Here is a 16072-nt window from a genome sequence, read left to right as displayed (position 1 = left end):
TATTTTTTAATAAACTTTATTAAGGCAGTTGGGTGGGGTGTAATACAAAAAAATACATCAGAACGTCGCCAGGGGGTTTCAATAAATCATAAAGAGGTTGTCATACAAAAATATTATAAAAATTACAAATATTCAGAGTTTTAGCAGCTTTCAAATTAGTAGAGTCTTTAATAGAATTAATATACTGCTTGGTTTCACTTATAAATATAGAAAAGAGGGGATTTTTTTTTGTGTATCGAGATTTATGTATGTGATATTTTGCCAATAGTATAATTAGATTTATAATGTAATATTGATTTTTTTTTGTGTATGGGAAGTCAGTGAAACCAAACAGTATATTTTCAAAACAAAGGGACAAATTAGGTTCAATTGAAAAAAAAAGGAAGTTACAAATATCTTTCCAGAACTTAGACGAAAAAGGGCAAGACCAAAATAAATGAAAAATACTTTCAGGGTGCCCTTCACAAAAAAAGCAGAAATAGACGACATGGGACGCACCCTGTGTTGTGTTTCCTCAAAAACGAAACTTAGTGAGTTGCACATGCGCAGTGGGTGCAGCCAGCCCAGCAGAAAAAGTTGAGAGAGAAGTTTCAGCAGTTCTGCGTTGGACCTCATCCTGTAACACCGCTGTCAACGCCTGATTTCTATCGATATTAATTCAAGGTGAGTGTAATTGTGGTCTTCTTTGCTAATGTAATGGTTTTTGCTGTATTCATAGCACTGCTTATGGGCGGAGATAAATTATCCATCACAGCTTCGTGGGCTCGTTTTTTTATTACGTGGGTTCAGAACATTATTTGTGCCTCTATGCTTGGGAAAAGTATGGGCCCATAAAAAAGCGGGAATAAACAAATGAGTTGGTCTGAATGCCTTTAAGTGAGGAAATGTCGAGCAAGACCCACATTTAATAAAAAGGGTCTTTCTAAAATGCATGAATGTTTGCTTTTACTCTTATATGAGATTATTGTGCTTGGTCTTTTGGGAACATTTCAATCGCTTTAGCGGTTTAACTAGACAAATCCATTAACATTAAACAATGATAAATGCAATGGGAGATTGCATACAGACCCCGAGTGCGGATAAGTGGCTGAGCATTGGCGTAGCCACGGGTGTGCCGGTGCCACCCACAGAGGCAGCTGGCACACCCAAAAAATTGCCGTCAGATGATGCGTTGCGACACCTGGGCAGGTGTGAACCCATCAGGAGTGATTCTGATTTGCACTCCTTGTGGATTATGATACTTGACCGACAGCTGGTCGAACTGAACAACAGTTTTCAGAGTGACTCTTATGGAATAATGAAGGCTGCTGCCTCCCTGCTGCCTGCGTCTGACGCAATTTGCCAATTTGCAATTTACTCTGGTGCTAAGCCCAATGTGTTCAGATGGTTAAATAGTGTTTTTGATCACACGTAATGTGGATACGTTATGGCTCCGTGCATGAGTAAGTGCATGAATGTTATATTTCACTATGTTCATCTCATTGGGCACGCAATGTCTGTGTGTGTGTTGTGTTTTTGCGGTGTGCTTTTCTATTATTTTGTTATGCTGGGTTTACACCAAACGATTTCCTCAGTCCCAGACTAAAAAATGAAAGTCTTTAGTAAATCTAGGAGTTTTACTAGAGTCACAACGTGCTCCCGTCATCTCCATGGTTAAGTGTAAGGTAGTAATCTGCTCTGTTTCATATCAGTCTGTTCCTAGTCTTGGGTTTGGCGCAAGTCTCAGTGATGTAACACAATCAACAACCAATATATTAGCGGGGAAAAGGTCCCCGGTTCCAGACCGGCCAGTAAAACCACTTCCACAGGAAAAAGGAACATCACAATAATGTTATTAAGCTCAGTCCTCAATACAAATATAGTGATGTCATATATTTACAGCCACAAGCGGGATTTTGGGGGCGTTGTTTCTTAGTAAAGAGAACAGTAAGGAGACCCAGTAAAAATGTTTAAATAAATGTATACATAAATGTAGGCCTATACATAAATAAGTAATAAATAATCGATAATTAATATATGATTAACTAAATGAGAGTTGAAAGAGCTGATAAATATAAATATTCAATTAAACACATAATTAAATAGGGCATAAATGTATATCATGAATTCATTTATAAATTTTCCTTTCCTTTATTCTTCCTTATATCTATTTTGTTTACTGTAAAATAGTCAACTTTTCATGTCAGAAAAACTTTGTGAGGGGCATTTTGTGGCGTCTATTCATCTTTTTATTGTTGTTGTTGTTTCCAACACAAACCACTGAGTCACACACTAGAGCACCTGGAGCCAAAAGCTGCTTCTCCTCCATTTAGTCAGTTTTTACTTAGAACATGATGAGGAAAAAAAATGCATGGTAGGTAAAAAATGCTAAAAGAATCTAGTTGTAGTCTTGAGCATAGTGACCCTGAAAGATTGACAGTCTTTGTAGAATCTCAGTGTGAGACTAAAAACTCTAAACACTTGTCTTTAGATGTGAGCAGGTGTGAGCTGATAGTTTTCCAGGAGTCTTTTCCAAATCTTTTCAAAGTCTTCTGGTGTACAGGTAGCATTATCGATTTATTTGAGAGCACGTCACAAGTGAATGTTTAGACCTGCTGTGAACTAACTGTTGACTATTACTGAAGAGAATGTGTGGATATGTTGTTGTTGTTGTTGTGTTGATAATGTTGTATTCCAGAGACACACACATTCTTTTGAATGTTTGTGGAGGTGTAATAAATTTGGCACACCCAGTATTGCTGGTGCACACCCAATGTCTTTTTTCTGGCTACGCCAGTGTGGCTGAGGATAATGAATGAATAAATGAATAACAGCATATTGGGGAAAAACACACATTTGTATTTTTTGTCTTATAAGGATCAGCCCCAAACGCATTCTATTTTTTGTGTGTGTTAACAGTATGGACCTTCAAACACTTAAAGAACCTTTTCCTTCCTCAGATAGCACCTTAATGTAAAATGGGACAGTCACGTGTCTGTTAGGGAGGAAAACAATGCATCATTTTCACTTGGAAACATGATGGTTTCCCCTTGATAAATACTTGCTATGCCTGTTTAACTTGAATCCAATCCATTTCCAGCCAATGGCTGCTATTAATACTTTGATTGCCTAAGATGTGAAACCTTATTGGTACCTGGCTACACCCTATCTTTATGTGAAAGGCCTCACTCTTGGCAATAAACTCATAGGGTAATTCATTAATCACCTGACTCTGCAGTTTCCTTCTGCGCTCTGAGAGCTCAACACATTGCAACCAAAGACTGTATATAAAAAATGGACGTAGTCACGGTGACTAAATTTTTCTGAGGTAATAAATCAAGTCAGAAGTTTTCAAATTTTGCACTGAAATGAATGGGCAGATTTTTTTTGCAGCCAAACTTAGCGCCCCCTACTGGAATTTTCTGTGGATTGCAGGCTTAAGGCACTTCCTGGTTGGCCTCCATGCTCAGACACGGATTTTGCCGCCTGACTGCAACTTAAGCAAATACCTGCAAATAGACAAAAGACAAGAATGTTCGGATAAGATCTTCACCACTTTGACAACACATGACACACTACAAAACAAATGCTACAAAGTGGGAAACAATGATTATAGTGTCATAAAAGGTTGACAAGATAAATCTAACTTTGAGTTAGTTAGATTGAGCATTTCTTCAGTTTAGTAGTCAGATAGGCAGGCTGACTGGCAAACCTTAGTATTTTAAGGTGACTATAAAAATCATAAAAACACATTATAATAAACAAACGTATAAAGCTACGTTTGAAAAGTAAAGTAGCCAACTTAAAGATAAAAATCACTGTAATGTGATCACTGGAGGCGATAGATCAGTGGAGATAATGTTACTGTATGCTGGACAGGAAGTAAAGTGATGTGAAGATCATACAATTGATATACGTCACACTACATTGTGCAAGTGGTCCATGGGTTGAAAGTAACTATTTATTGTTTTCTTTTGCAGATGGAAGATAATGATGGTAAACACTAAACCTGATAATGTGACGAAAGGAAAAAGAAAATCATGGGTGAGTGGAGAGACAAGTCTTTTTCAGTACAAGGGTTGTAGTTCCAGTCTGATAGTTTACATTTTACATTTAGTCATTTAGCAGCACTTTTATCCAAAGGAACTTACAAAAAAAGGGGAACAATCAAGGTATAGTGTTTGCAATTGAGCCAAGTTGTGCAGTGCCACTTTTTTTTTTGGAGTGTTAATACATCAAATATTAATTTGGCTCTACAATCCACACACACATAAAACAGAAATTTTAATTTTAATTGTTAATTAATAAGTATTTTATGTAATATCAATGAGTCAAATGATTGTTTTTGAATTTTTCGCAGTTATTCTTAAAGGTAATGCAGTGGAATTTGTAGGTATCCCACTGAAGATTTGTTTGCTGACAAAAGGGCTTTCCATAGATTAACCACCCAGCAGGGAGTAGTAGGAAGCTTGTGGGGGATTTTTGGCTTACCTTATTGTAAATATGTAGGGAATTATTGTAAAGGAGAATAAGGGTCCTTGTGTTTTGTTTAAAATTATGCTAATTCCTGACTGATCAAAACTTTGTATTTAAGAATCAGTAGACATTATTTATTTTTTTATTGACACATGCACTGTAAAGTTTACCCTATCCAGACACTGTCATGCCATTAGAATCAGAATCAGTAACAAGTACTAGGACAACGGAATTACCCACCAACCCACCAACCTGTCCAAACGTAGTGGCAGCATGCAATTTCCATGGCTAACCATCTTGTCCATACTGGTCTCCAGATCGATCCAGTCGCTTTTCCAGGGCCGTCAATCTCTCCGAGATTTTATTCAAAGTGCGGTCTGCCAACAGCTCTGCCCATCGCTTCAATCATCTCGGGCAGCCTTATGGAGCTTTGGACAGCTGTCACCGTTTTCTGTGTATCTCGATAAACCAGAGCAATGCCTAATCCAATCAGCAAAAGACCTGTTATCATGGTTCAGAATAGATAGAGATCTTCAATATCCTCCACGGAAAGAGCTGCCAGGCTCACGACATGCCACCTCTCCCACACGTCCATCGTGTAACCAGCTACAAACGTCCCGGCAGGACAGGTGGGCTCCCCCAAACCCAGGCTTCTCATCGAGAAGATGGTGTCAATTGCGCTGAGAGACCAGTTGATCAAATCCATGTTTTTTAGTTTGGAGAGCAGTGCAGAGAGAGTCTCTCAAAGTATAAGACACTAGACAATACGAGACGAGAGGAGCGAAGCAGGAGAGATAAGGGAGGGAGATAAAAGTGTAACCGCCTCCGATGAGAGCCAGAGACGAATGTATTGTTTTACAGAAACATAAATTCACTATTATTCAATGAAAAAAAACAGGGTTATTATTAACAAAATAACTGTAACTGTTAAATAACAAAACATGTGAATGACTTGACTCAAACTTTTTGAGTCAAGTCATTCAAGTAATGCTATTTCAGTAGCTTAACCAAACTGTCATATTGTAACTATTAGGGATGGGAATAATTAATCGATGATCAACTAATGGTTGTTAAGAATTTGGTCGATCGCGTGGTATTTTTAATCAATCTGTATATTTTTTTATTTTATCTATGACTGCGTATCAGTACTCACTGAACTGAAACACGCGTTCAGTTGTTAAAGGGTGTTAAAACATAAGACATTGAACTCCTTGACATTATCTTTACAGTTTCTGACTTGATTTAGTTTTACGATCGACAGGATCAAGTCTCTTATTGTCGTTTCAAAATAAAAAGGTCCGTTATCAAAACAGGCTTTTGCACAGTACCATCTAATATCTTTTATTTAACCTGTGTATGCGTAGTGAATCGATTAATTGATCGTTAACGTTATAGATGTTCGAGTTGGCAGGTTTCTTGCAAATGCCCAGCCTTGGAATTATTAGGGACCGCAATAGTAATTGGTCCGTCTATTATTATAACGGCAAATGAATCGGCTTTTTAGGCCTCATATTCAAAAACTCTCCAAACTCGCACCAAAATTCAATCGTGTCAAAAATTTACGTATTTCATTGGTTGCGAAATATGCCGTCTCGCCACAAAACACAACATCGTTATAACCTTTCCATACTTTGTCCCATCTGGTCCACACTTCTCGTGCTTTATCAGAGTCCAGCCCTTAACACTTCTAAATAACAATATTTCATAAAGCACCACCCCTTATGCTTTATCCACACCCCCTTTCATAAAATGACCATTTTTCATATTTTAACGAACTCCTACAGATTTAACCTCATTGACTTCAAACTTGGTCAGTACCATCAAAAGGCCTTTGGGATCAAAAGTTATCAAAAGCTTTACTCACCGTCACACTATGTGTGCGTGACATGGCGGCAAAAAATGGCATCCCGCCACACAACACGAGGCTGTATAACTTGACCATACATTATCCAATCTGTCCCAAATTTCACACACGTGATAAGGGTCCAGCCCTGAACACACCCAGATGTCAATATTGACACACAGTCATAGCGCCCCCACTGGCTACAGGAAGTAACATGCTTTACACCTAGCGCAAGCAGTAGGTTTCACGTAGACACACAAAATTTGGTACATATATGAATCATGTGGAAACGCACCAAAAAGTCTCCTGAACCCATACCCTAAAACGTACAGGAAGTCATCCATTTTCAATCGAAGATGGCGTTTCCTGCAGTTTTTTGCCAATTTCCACGTCGCATACTTTAACGAACTCCTCCTACAGATTTAACCCGGTTGCTTTCAAACTTGCTCAGTAGCATCACAAGGCCGCCACACTATGTGGGCGTGGCATGACAGCAAAATGTGGCGTCTCGCCTTAACACACAAGACTGTATAACTTGACCATACATTGTACGATCTTTCCCAAATTTCTCACACGTGATGAGGGTCCAGCCCTGAACACACCCACATGCCAATATTGACACACAGTCATAGCGCCCCCCGCTGGCTACAGGAAGTAACATGTTTTACACCTACCACGAGCACAGTAGTAGGAGACACGCAATTTGGTACGCATAGGGACTGAGCCGACGGCGCCTCCCCCGACGGCTCCACTCTGCTTGGTCCCATTCAGTCCTGCTTGCAGGCCTAGTTATATTTTATTACTGTATGTAGAGTGCAAAGAACAGTAGAGAAAACTTGGATGATTTCAAAACCAAAGCATCTCAGCTTCACTGCATGGAGGCATTTTGGATTTTGCTCTATCAATGGCCAAATTGATAAAGATAAGGCGGTTTGCTGACTTTGTAAGAAGCGACTACCTTACAGTTATGTTAAGCCAGGAACACACCGGCCCGACTGTCCAACATCTGAAACTGGGCAGGGAATATCCATGCGAAATTATGAAAATCAGCCGGTTCATCCATTGCCAGTTCCCGACACAAATTTGGATACGCTCCTTGCGCCTGCCGCTGTTGAATCCACAACTTCACCCACTTTGTGCGGTTTCTCCTTACTTTTTCCCTGCTGCCACATCTTCAGGCAAGAGCAGACAACGTGACCATCAGCTCAGCCGGAAGGACCATTTTGCAGCGAAGCTTTGTTTTCCAAAACGTCTTCTCAAAACTAATAACAAGCTTAATGCTGTGTGCACTTTGTTTTTAATCTCCATGGTTACGTCTATGGTTTCTCTGTTACGTCATTTCCTGTTTTCATGTTTTGGATTACAGTCACGAGACTAGTGCCACCCATTGTTAGGGAGACTTATTGCATCTCGCGCAAGCGCAGAACATACAGGCTGCTGTGTAGTCGGCAGTTGTTGTGGCGGTGTGTTTCACTGCTTTTTTTCACCCGACTGTCCGATGAGAGGCGGCAAAATCGTTGGACAAGAGCTCGTTGGCGTTGGGTCCCGTCAGGGTGGTGTGTGGGGGGCCTTTACAAATTGGTTGGCTGTGACTCAGTTGGTAGAATGGTTGCCCAATGATTGGAAACTCGGTGGTTCGATTTGAGTGGTCGCAAAGACTAGAAAAGCGCTTTATAAGTGCAGTCCATTTACCATATGCCTGAGGGGTGGAACAGTTCATCTGTGATTCTGTTAACATTGTTTTTTTGTGTGTTTCTCTCTTTACAGCTGAAGAACTTGAGCAGTCACCCAAAAATTGGACTGAATCTCAGGTTAGCACCTGGCTAAGGTCTATTGAAGTAAAGGAGCGGGACATAGAAAAGTTTTATGAGGTAGAAGTAGATGGAAAAACTCTTCTTACACTCAATAAGGACTTTTTGAAGACCGAGATTGGCCTGAAACCAGGGCCTGCTCATTTTATCATTCAGAAGAGGGATGAGCTCATCAACTCGAAGCAAAAGTCTCAAGAGAAGAAAAAGTTTACAAGTGACAAGACTGAGGACAAGAAAAACAGTGATCAGAAATCAATTCAAAGTCTTCCTACAACAACTGAAGGTCCTCTTGCATGTGACAAAAAAGCTCAGGCACAATGTGTGTTGACTTCAAAGGAAGATTGTAGACCACGGCCATTTGAAAAGGAAGGAGTTGACTTCATATATGTAAAGCACAGAGTCCTGCAACCTGAATCAGGTGCTTTTAATCTGACATCCCCATGCCATGAATATAAGTCTCTATCTACAGCTGCTGCACTGGATCGCACCAGACTCCAAGCTAAGTTTGCCCATGAGGTTCTTAAATTTGCAACTGGTTGTATGAACATCAGAACAAATGGCACAATACACTTTGGTGTGATGGATAGCAAGGAAGATAAAGGATATGTGCATGGTGAGATTGTTGGTATCCCTGTAAAAGAGAAAGACATTTATGTCGATGCTTTGGACTACATTGAAAAGAGTATCTCTGCCAACAGTGAGCATGTACGTCAGTGTGTGCGTCCACCAAGGTTCATTGAGGTTATGGATCGAGAAAGCACAGAAAAGAGGTATGTGGTAGAGGTTGACATAGTGCCTTCAGTAAGCACTGTTAGTAGCAAGGTGTATGCTGTTCGTCTGCCAAACTTCAATGAGTCATCTAACAAAGTAGAATATGAGAAGGAAAAAATTCTGCGGAGGGTGGGCACAAAAACGGAACCAGTGATAGACAAAGACCTAGGTGATTTTTACCAGCGAGTCAAAGATCGGGACGCTCAAAGACAAGAAGCAGAGAAAAATCAGTTCCTCATTGCCCCAGACTTCTGCCAAGACCTTGGAAGGAAACTCAAAATGCTAATGGCTAGTGGGAAGAAATTCATCGAAAAGGACAAATGGTTCATACTTGTCACAAACAAATTTGAACCTGACCACCTTTGCAACATTGATTGGCTGCTCAACTTGAACACATTCTGTGTGTTTGACTTTGACCCAGACTCAAAGATATCGGGTCTTTGCAGTAAATACCTTGAGCATCATGCTGCAAACATGCATTCCCTGCAGAGCTATAAGATATCCGGGGACATGAGCATCAAAGAATTCATAAGCCACTTGCATCTGTTTGATCTAACTAGTTGGATCTTTTGTAATGGCCGTACTGACTTCAAGGGAAATGAGCCTCCGTGTGATGAGATGACTTGGATCAAGACAAAAATGACTTTACTGCGGGAATCTGTGTCTATGATCTGTAAACAAATCTTGCCAAAAGGGACTTTCCAGGTCATTTTTCTTCTTACATCACCAGTTGAGAAACCACTCTTGCACACATTCAATGAGTTTTTCACAGACATGGAAGGCCACGAAGACATCATCTGCATCTGTGAATCTCAAAACAACTTCCAGAAGTGGCAGAGCTTTGCAGAGGGGTCATGTGGACCAGAAACTGTGAACAATTCCAGTGTTGTTGGGATGAAAATGAGTCATATAAATTCAACTCTGCAGCAAATACAACCTGTAAACGCATGTGCCAGCAAAAACTTGCCAGTCTTTGTGAAAGGGACATGTCTTCTTGAAACACAGGAAGAGGAACAGCTTTTCACCTTGGAGATTCTGACAGTTGACCATTGTGATGAAACAAGCAAAGACTTCATCGATGAGGAGAAAGCAAACATTGAAAAGCAGTTCTACCGGGGTGGGAGAGTAAGCTGGTTGAATTTTTGGCTTGCTGAACACAAGTATGTTGGAGACGTCATTGAAAGAGATGCTTATCAAGATGTTTCCAAGCTTCTCTCTGAAACTTTGAAATGGAATTCCGATCAAACTCCGGTGAACAGTATAAACATCTACCATCATCCAGGAAGTGGTGGAAGCACTGTGGCAAGACAAGTGCTGTGGAACAACAGGAAAGATCTAAGGTGTGCAGTTGTGAAGCCGTCATACTCAGCTGCTATTGTTGCACAACATGCAGTGGAACTAAGAGAATATGAAGAAAAAGACCCACAGACATGCCTCCCCGTGCTTCTCCTTATAGAAGACTCTGACAGAGAATACCTCGATGATCTCAAAAACGAACTAGAGGTTGCCATTAACACCAAAAAAATCCAATATGGAACTCTGTGTTTCATTTTGTTGACCTGCAGACGATCCCATGATCCAGAGAAGAGATGCAAGGAGTCTCCATTACAGAATGTGTCTGTCACTCACAAACTGTCCGATCAAGAGAGGAGAAAGTTTGCTGGAAAACGAGAGGCACTTGAAGAACGATATGAGGCTGGATTCATCCTGACATTTGTTCTGATGAGTGAAGGATTCGATGAGAAATATGTTCAACAGTTTGTTGAACATTTGCTCCAAGGCATTGACCGGCAGTCTCTTGTCACTCACCTCATTCAATACGTAGCACTGCTGAACACTTATGTTCAAAACTCCTTCATCTCTCAGTCCCATTGTGAAGCCTTCCTTGCTTTAACCATTTACATGGAAAGGTTTCGACAGCATGACTTTGAGAAATCACTCAGTGATCAGGCTAAACTAGTCTTCTTGCACCTCAGAGATGACAAGACGCACATTGAATCAATCAGAATCATCCATCCACTCGTTGCAAAGGAAATTCTCCAACAACTTTTGGGAAACCAAGAGACCCAAAGCAGTTTGGCACTGAAATTGCTCTGTGAAAATGTGCTTTTTGAACACAGATTTGGAAGAGAAGACTATCTCTCATTTCTGAGAGCTCTTTTCATAAGGCGATCCAGAATAAGCAAAGGTGACAAATATGATAGTTTTTTCTCCCCTCTGATTGAGCATGTGTGCGAAAAGGAGAAAAGTCCAGACAAAGCAATGGAGTTACTCAAGGAAGCATTTCACCATTTCCATGAAGATCCATTCTTTGCACAACAACTTGCTCGTCTGCATTACACTTATGAGAAGTTTGAAGAGGCAAAGTACTGGGCAGAGACAGCTGCTAAACAGCAGCCCAACAACTCATACATACTGGACACAAAAGGCCAGGTGTACAGAAAATGGTTCCAAGCTAAATGCAAAGCTTTGGAAAATGTACCAAAGACAGCCCAAAATATAGCAAATGCTATGGAGACTGCACTGAAAGCCATTGAGTGTTTTCAAGCATGTGAGAAAGCAGCTAACGCAGATATGGAAAACCTTAACAGTTCAGGTTTTTTTTCTGAAGTCGAAGTTGGATGCAGCCTGCTCAAACTGATCTCTTCATCACAAGTGTTTGCAAACAGAGCCAATGGTCACTCGGAGTGTGTGACGTACCTTTTAACCGATTACATTCCTGAGGATGTAAAAGATGCATGGGAACCATTTCATGGCAGAGTGAAAAAACTTCATCAAACAATGCAAGATGCTTTGGAATGGATTTCAGAAGACCTTAGTTACTTCCAGACAGACATCGGTGCAGATGGAGAAAAGACGCCTGAACGTCCTGAGGAGAAGATAAGCCATCCACTGATATGGCTCGCAAAAAAGTCTTCAGAGTATGGGAAGTACTTCAGTGAAACATATTCCACTGCACTTCAAGGGCAGTCAATCCCAGCCAATCTGACTCCTTTCCAGAAACGCATGATCATCTATCATCTTGGCGGGGGTAACATAACATCTATCCTCTCCAAGCTGTCTGACCAGAGGGATGCAGTACGCCTCCTAGAGACCATCCTTTCTCTCTACCCCAGCAATCCCAAAAGGGCCAAATTTAGTCAAAGAGATATTGTCAATTACATAACGGCCCACCTGACTCTGAACTGCTTGTCACCACAGAATCAAGAGGTAGCTCCTGTGAAAGATCTACAGGTACTCTGTCACCAGTTCCCAACTGACAAAAGGAAATGTTTACCAAGTGCCCTGTTCCTGCTTACCCTGCTTTTCTGGCCAGATGATCATGACACAAACCTTGAGAAAGAAACCAAATATGAAATTGTGCAATCAGCTGTTGAACACCTGGAAAAGGGCTACTGGACCAAGATGAAGGATATTCCCCAGCGGAGGAGAAGGCTTTACACCCATTTTTTCCTGGGCAGTGGGAATGGATTGGATAAATACGTCCACAAGAAAAAGTTTGAAAAAGTCACAAAGGTTTTGTCAGTCTCTGAGAAGCGCATGAAGTGGTTCACGGGTGATGCATGGAAAAAGCCTGAGATTGCTACGATGCTGAAACAAGTGTCTGGATGGACTGAAGATGGAGTGGTGTACCTTGACGGCCCTCGCAAGAAGAAGTTCAATATCCTGCCTCTTCATGTACCTTCAGTGCCTCACAGTAATGAACACATCACGTTCTACCTTGGGTTCACATACAGAGGCCCCGTTGCCTGCAACATCATTGTGAAAAAATAGTTTTCTCCACACAATGATCCCGTCACATACAGCTGTATGTGGACTTTCTGAAACGTGGGCCTAGTGTCCACCCCAATACCAGGAAACAAGAACAGATTAGAAAAAGAGGAAACGTCAATTCAAAACACACAATGCTTCTTAATGAAAACAAAAAATGTTGAAGCACTTGGTATTTTATTGCATTGTTCTGTAAGATGTAATATAGTTTGGTAAATATATTTTGCACTTTATTTTTCTATACTCATATATGCTTATGTAAATGTGTCTAAAACATTGAGAACCAGTTTTTGTGTATATGGACATGGACTATGACAGGATTCACTCTTGTGCCCAGAGTAATCACAATGTAGCTGAATTTGCTACTCTATAGCTCAGTGTTTCTCAGATGGGAACATTGAGTTCATGTATAGACCTATAGGTAATGTCACTCATGAGGACCAAGATGGCGGATGCTGGCACGTTTTGGCTGCCGCTCCGTATCTGGTAACTAAAACAACTGACGCTATTCTTTGACCTTCGGCGCTTCACTGATCTGGCAAAACCGGATTTTCTAACCTCTCCGTTAATGACTCCCTGTCATCATTATCATTGTTTAACCAGCACACCTGGATTAGCGTCTCTGGATTATACATTCTACCTGCTTTGCTAGCTCCAGGACTACCGGGATAGCCTCACCAGCGCAGCAGCATTGGTCTGGCTTCTGGATCAACGCTGACATTTCTGCCAGTCTAATCGCCTCCACAAGCCCACCTGTTTGTCCCGCAGTGACTCTTCTGTTCCGGTTTGGTCAGCCCCGCCGCACCATCTGGCTGGTTTCTCTCCGCTGACCACTTCCACTACACCGGGTAGATCGCCACTCTCTGTGCGGGCGTGCAGGCCAGCAGCACTTCCAGGGTCCATCTACTACACTTCGGACTGCTGGTGTGCTGCTGTGGCTATGCTGTGGATTATCCCCTGTGCAGTCCTGGGGTTATTGCTGCTTCTCTATTCCTGTTCACCCGGCACCCGGTCACACGCTACCGCTAGCTCTGTGCTAGCCCTCTCCGGCTGGATCATTCCATCCCCTCCTTCAAGCCATCATCATCCAATCACAAAGCAATGTCACCTGAAAATGGCTTTGCTGAACCCGCTCACTCAACAATAAAGGCCCCACCCTGAATTAATTCATAATGGACAATAACCTGGACATCCTCTGCCTCACTGAAACCTGGCAAAAACCCATTGAATAATTCCCCTTCAACCAAACCACACCCACAGGATACACTTATATGGACAAACCTCATCTTGAGGGGAGGGGAGGTGGTGTTGCTTCAGTCTACAGGAAGGACATTAAAACAATCACCATCTCCATTCCTCCCGACCCTTCTTTTGAACACCTGGCTTTTAAACTCTGGTCTCTGGCCACTCCTCTGGACACTGCCATCATCTACTGCCCACCCAAGCCAAATCCCTCCTTTCTCCCTGAATTCTCAGAATTTCTCACTCACCTAAGTGCCATCTCACCCTTCATTCTCCTCATGGCCGCATCCACATCAACAACACAGACTGCAGACACGCCACAGAATTCCTGGAACTCCTTCAATGCTTTAACTTCACCCAGCACATCAACTTCCCCGCCCGCAGCCATGGCCACACTTTGGATTTGGTTTGCTCCACTGGTCTCACTGTAAATCACCTCTCCAGCTTCAACCTCAACATCTCACCTGGCAATCACTATTGACATTTACACCCCAATCCCCATCCCAAAGGACAAGCATACCATATCATTCAGAAACCTTAAATCCATCTCCCCCTCCGCTCTCTCAGCCTCGGTCCACTTACTACTCCGAACTCATACATTCTGGCTCCTCCAACCCAAAGGCTCTCTTCTCAACCATCAACAAACTTCTCAAACCCAGCGACAACACATCAGGCTCATTTACAGACGACAAGTGCAACTCCTTCCTGTCATTTTTTCAAATAAAAATTGACACCATCTACACTAACCTGACCACCTCCCCTACCCTCCTGCCCTCCCCAACTGCTTAACCACCACCCCCTCAGCCCAAACTGGCTGCTGTCAGCCCCATCCTGAAGAAACCTGGACTAGACCCGGACATAATGGCAAACTTCAGACCCATCTCCAACCTTCCCTTCCTGTCAAAAATACTCGAACGAGTGGTCGCCACCCAACTCAAAGCCCACCTCAACACCCACAATCTGTTTGAACCATTTCAACCTGGTTTCCGGTCAAAACACAGCACAGAAACTGCCCTTCTAAAAGTCACTAACGACCTCCTCCTCTCCTCTGACTCCGGCCATCTTAACATCCTCGTCCTCCTCGACCTCACTGCAGCCTTCGATACCATAAACCACAACATCCTTCTCTCCCGCCTGGAATCCAGCCTCCACATCACTGGTTCCGCCCTCTCCTGGCTAACATCCTATCTTACAAACAGACAACAATTCATCAATATCAACAACTGCTCTTTCTCCACCGCTCCCCTGTCCCAAGGCGTCCCCCAGGGTTCAGTGCTTGGTCCTTTCCTCTTCATCCTCTACTTGCTCCCCCTTGGTAATCTCATACGTCACCATGGTCTCAGTTTCCACTGCTACGCTGATGACGTCCAGCTCTACATCTCCACCAAAACCATCACTACTGCCACTCACTTCACCCTCACCAACTGCCTTACTGATATCAAAACATGGATGCAAACAAACTTTCTGAAACTTAACTGTGACAAATCAGACGTCATGAAAACCACTGACAACTTCACCAGAACTGCCTTTTTCCACCTGGAGAACATTGCCTATCTCCGTCCATCACTCTCCTTCCCCGCCGCAGAAACACTGATCCACGCCTTTATCACCTCCAGACTAGACTACTGTAACAGCATATTGTATGGCATTCCCTCCCAATTACTCAACAAACTCTAGTACATCCAGAACCCTCCCATGACCACATAACCCCTGTCCTCCAGAAACTCCACTGGTTACCAATCCAACAATGCATCCACTTCAAAATCCTCCTATATCTAGTATCAAGTGTTTTTCAGATTATTTGTAGACCCAGTTCAGATGGACTGGAGTTCTCACTTGGGATCAAATGCATTTCGAATGCATCTCAAATGATTATTTGTGCCTGGATTTTGCTAACCGGATCACATTTGGTTTAATGCTTTGAAACAGTCTAACAGAAACAAACAACAACACAAAAAGTATGATGGCTGTTTGGTGACAATAATGTGATGTGTTACTTCTAGTGGATCATGATAGCTTATGCTCAGTCTTCTTTATTTTTCAAGATACAGTGAAGAAAACAATGGAACCAAATGCATATACTTTCATGAGAATTGTTCAAGTTTTTTTTAACAATAAATGTATTAACAGCTAAACAGCAACAATGTGTACGATTGGAGAAGGATATGTGTATATATAT

At 42.0% G+C, this 16072-nt stretch overlaps 1 protein-coding gene across 1 annotated transcript; it reads left to right on the top strand.

Annotated features, from left to right (window-relative positions):
- Window positions 1-3957: 3957 nt before the first annotated feature.
- LOC131984066 (sterile alpha motif domain-containing protein 9-like) lies at window positions 3958-15516 on the top strand. The gene is made up of 2 exons (XM_059348934.1): window positions 3958-4023; window positions 8066-15516. The coding sequence occupies exons 1-2, from the start codon at window positions 4020-4022 to the stop codon at window positions 12652-12654; spliced, it is 4593 nt and encodes a 1530-aa protein (XP_059204917.1). The 5' UTR covers window positions 3958-4019; the 3' UTR covers window positions 12655-15516.
- The last annotated feature ends 556 nt before the right edge of the window (window positions 15517-16072 follow it).

The sequence above is a fragment of the Centropristis striata genome, chromosome 13 (assembly GCF_030273125.1).
Source record: "Centropristis striata isolate RG_2023a ecotype Rhode Island chromosome 13, C.striata_1.0, whole genome shotgun sequence".
Taxonomy (NCBI): Eukaryota; Metazoa; Chordata; class Actinopteri; order Perciformes; family Serranidae; genus Centropristis; species Centropristis striata.
The sequence above is the reverse complement of the archived record's forward strand: the minus strand, read 5'-3'. Positions and strand labels throughout refer to the sequence as shown.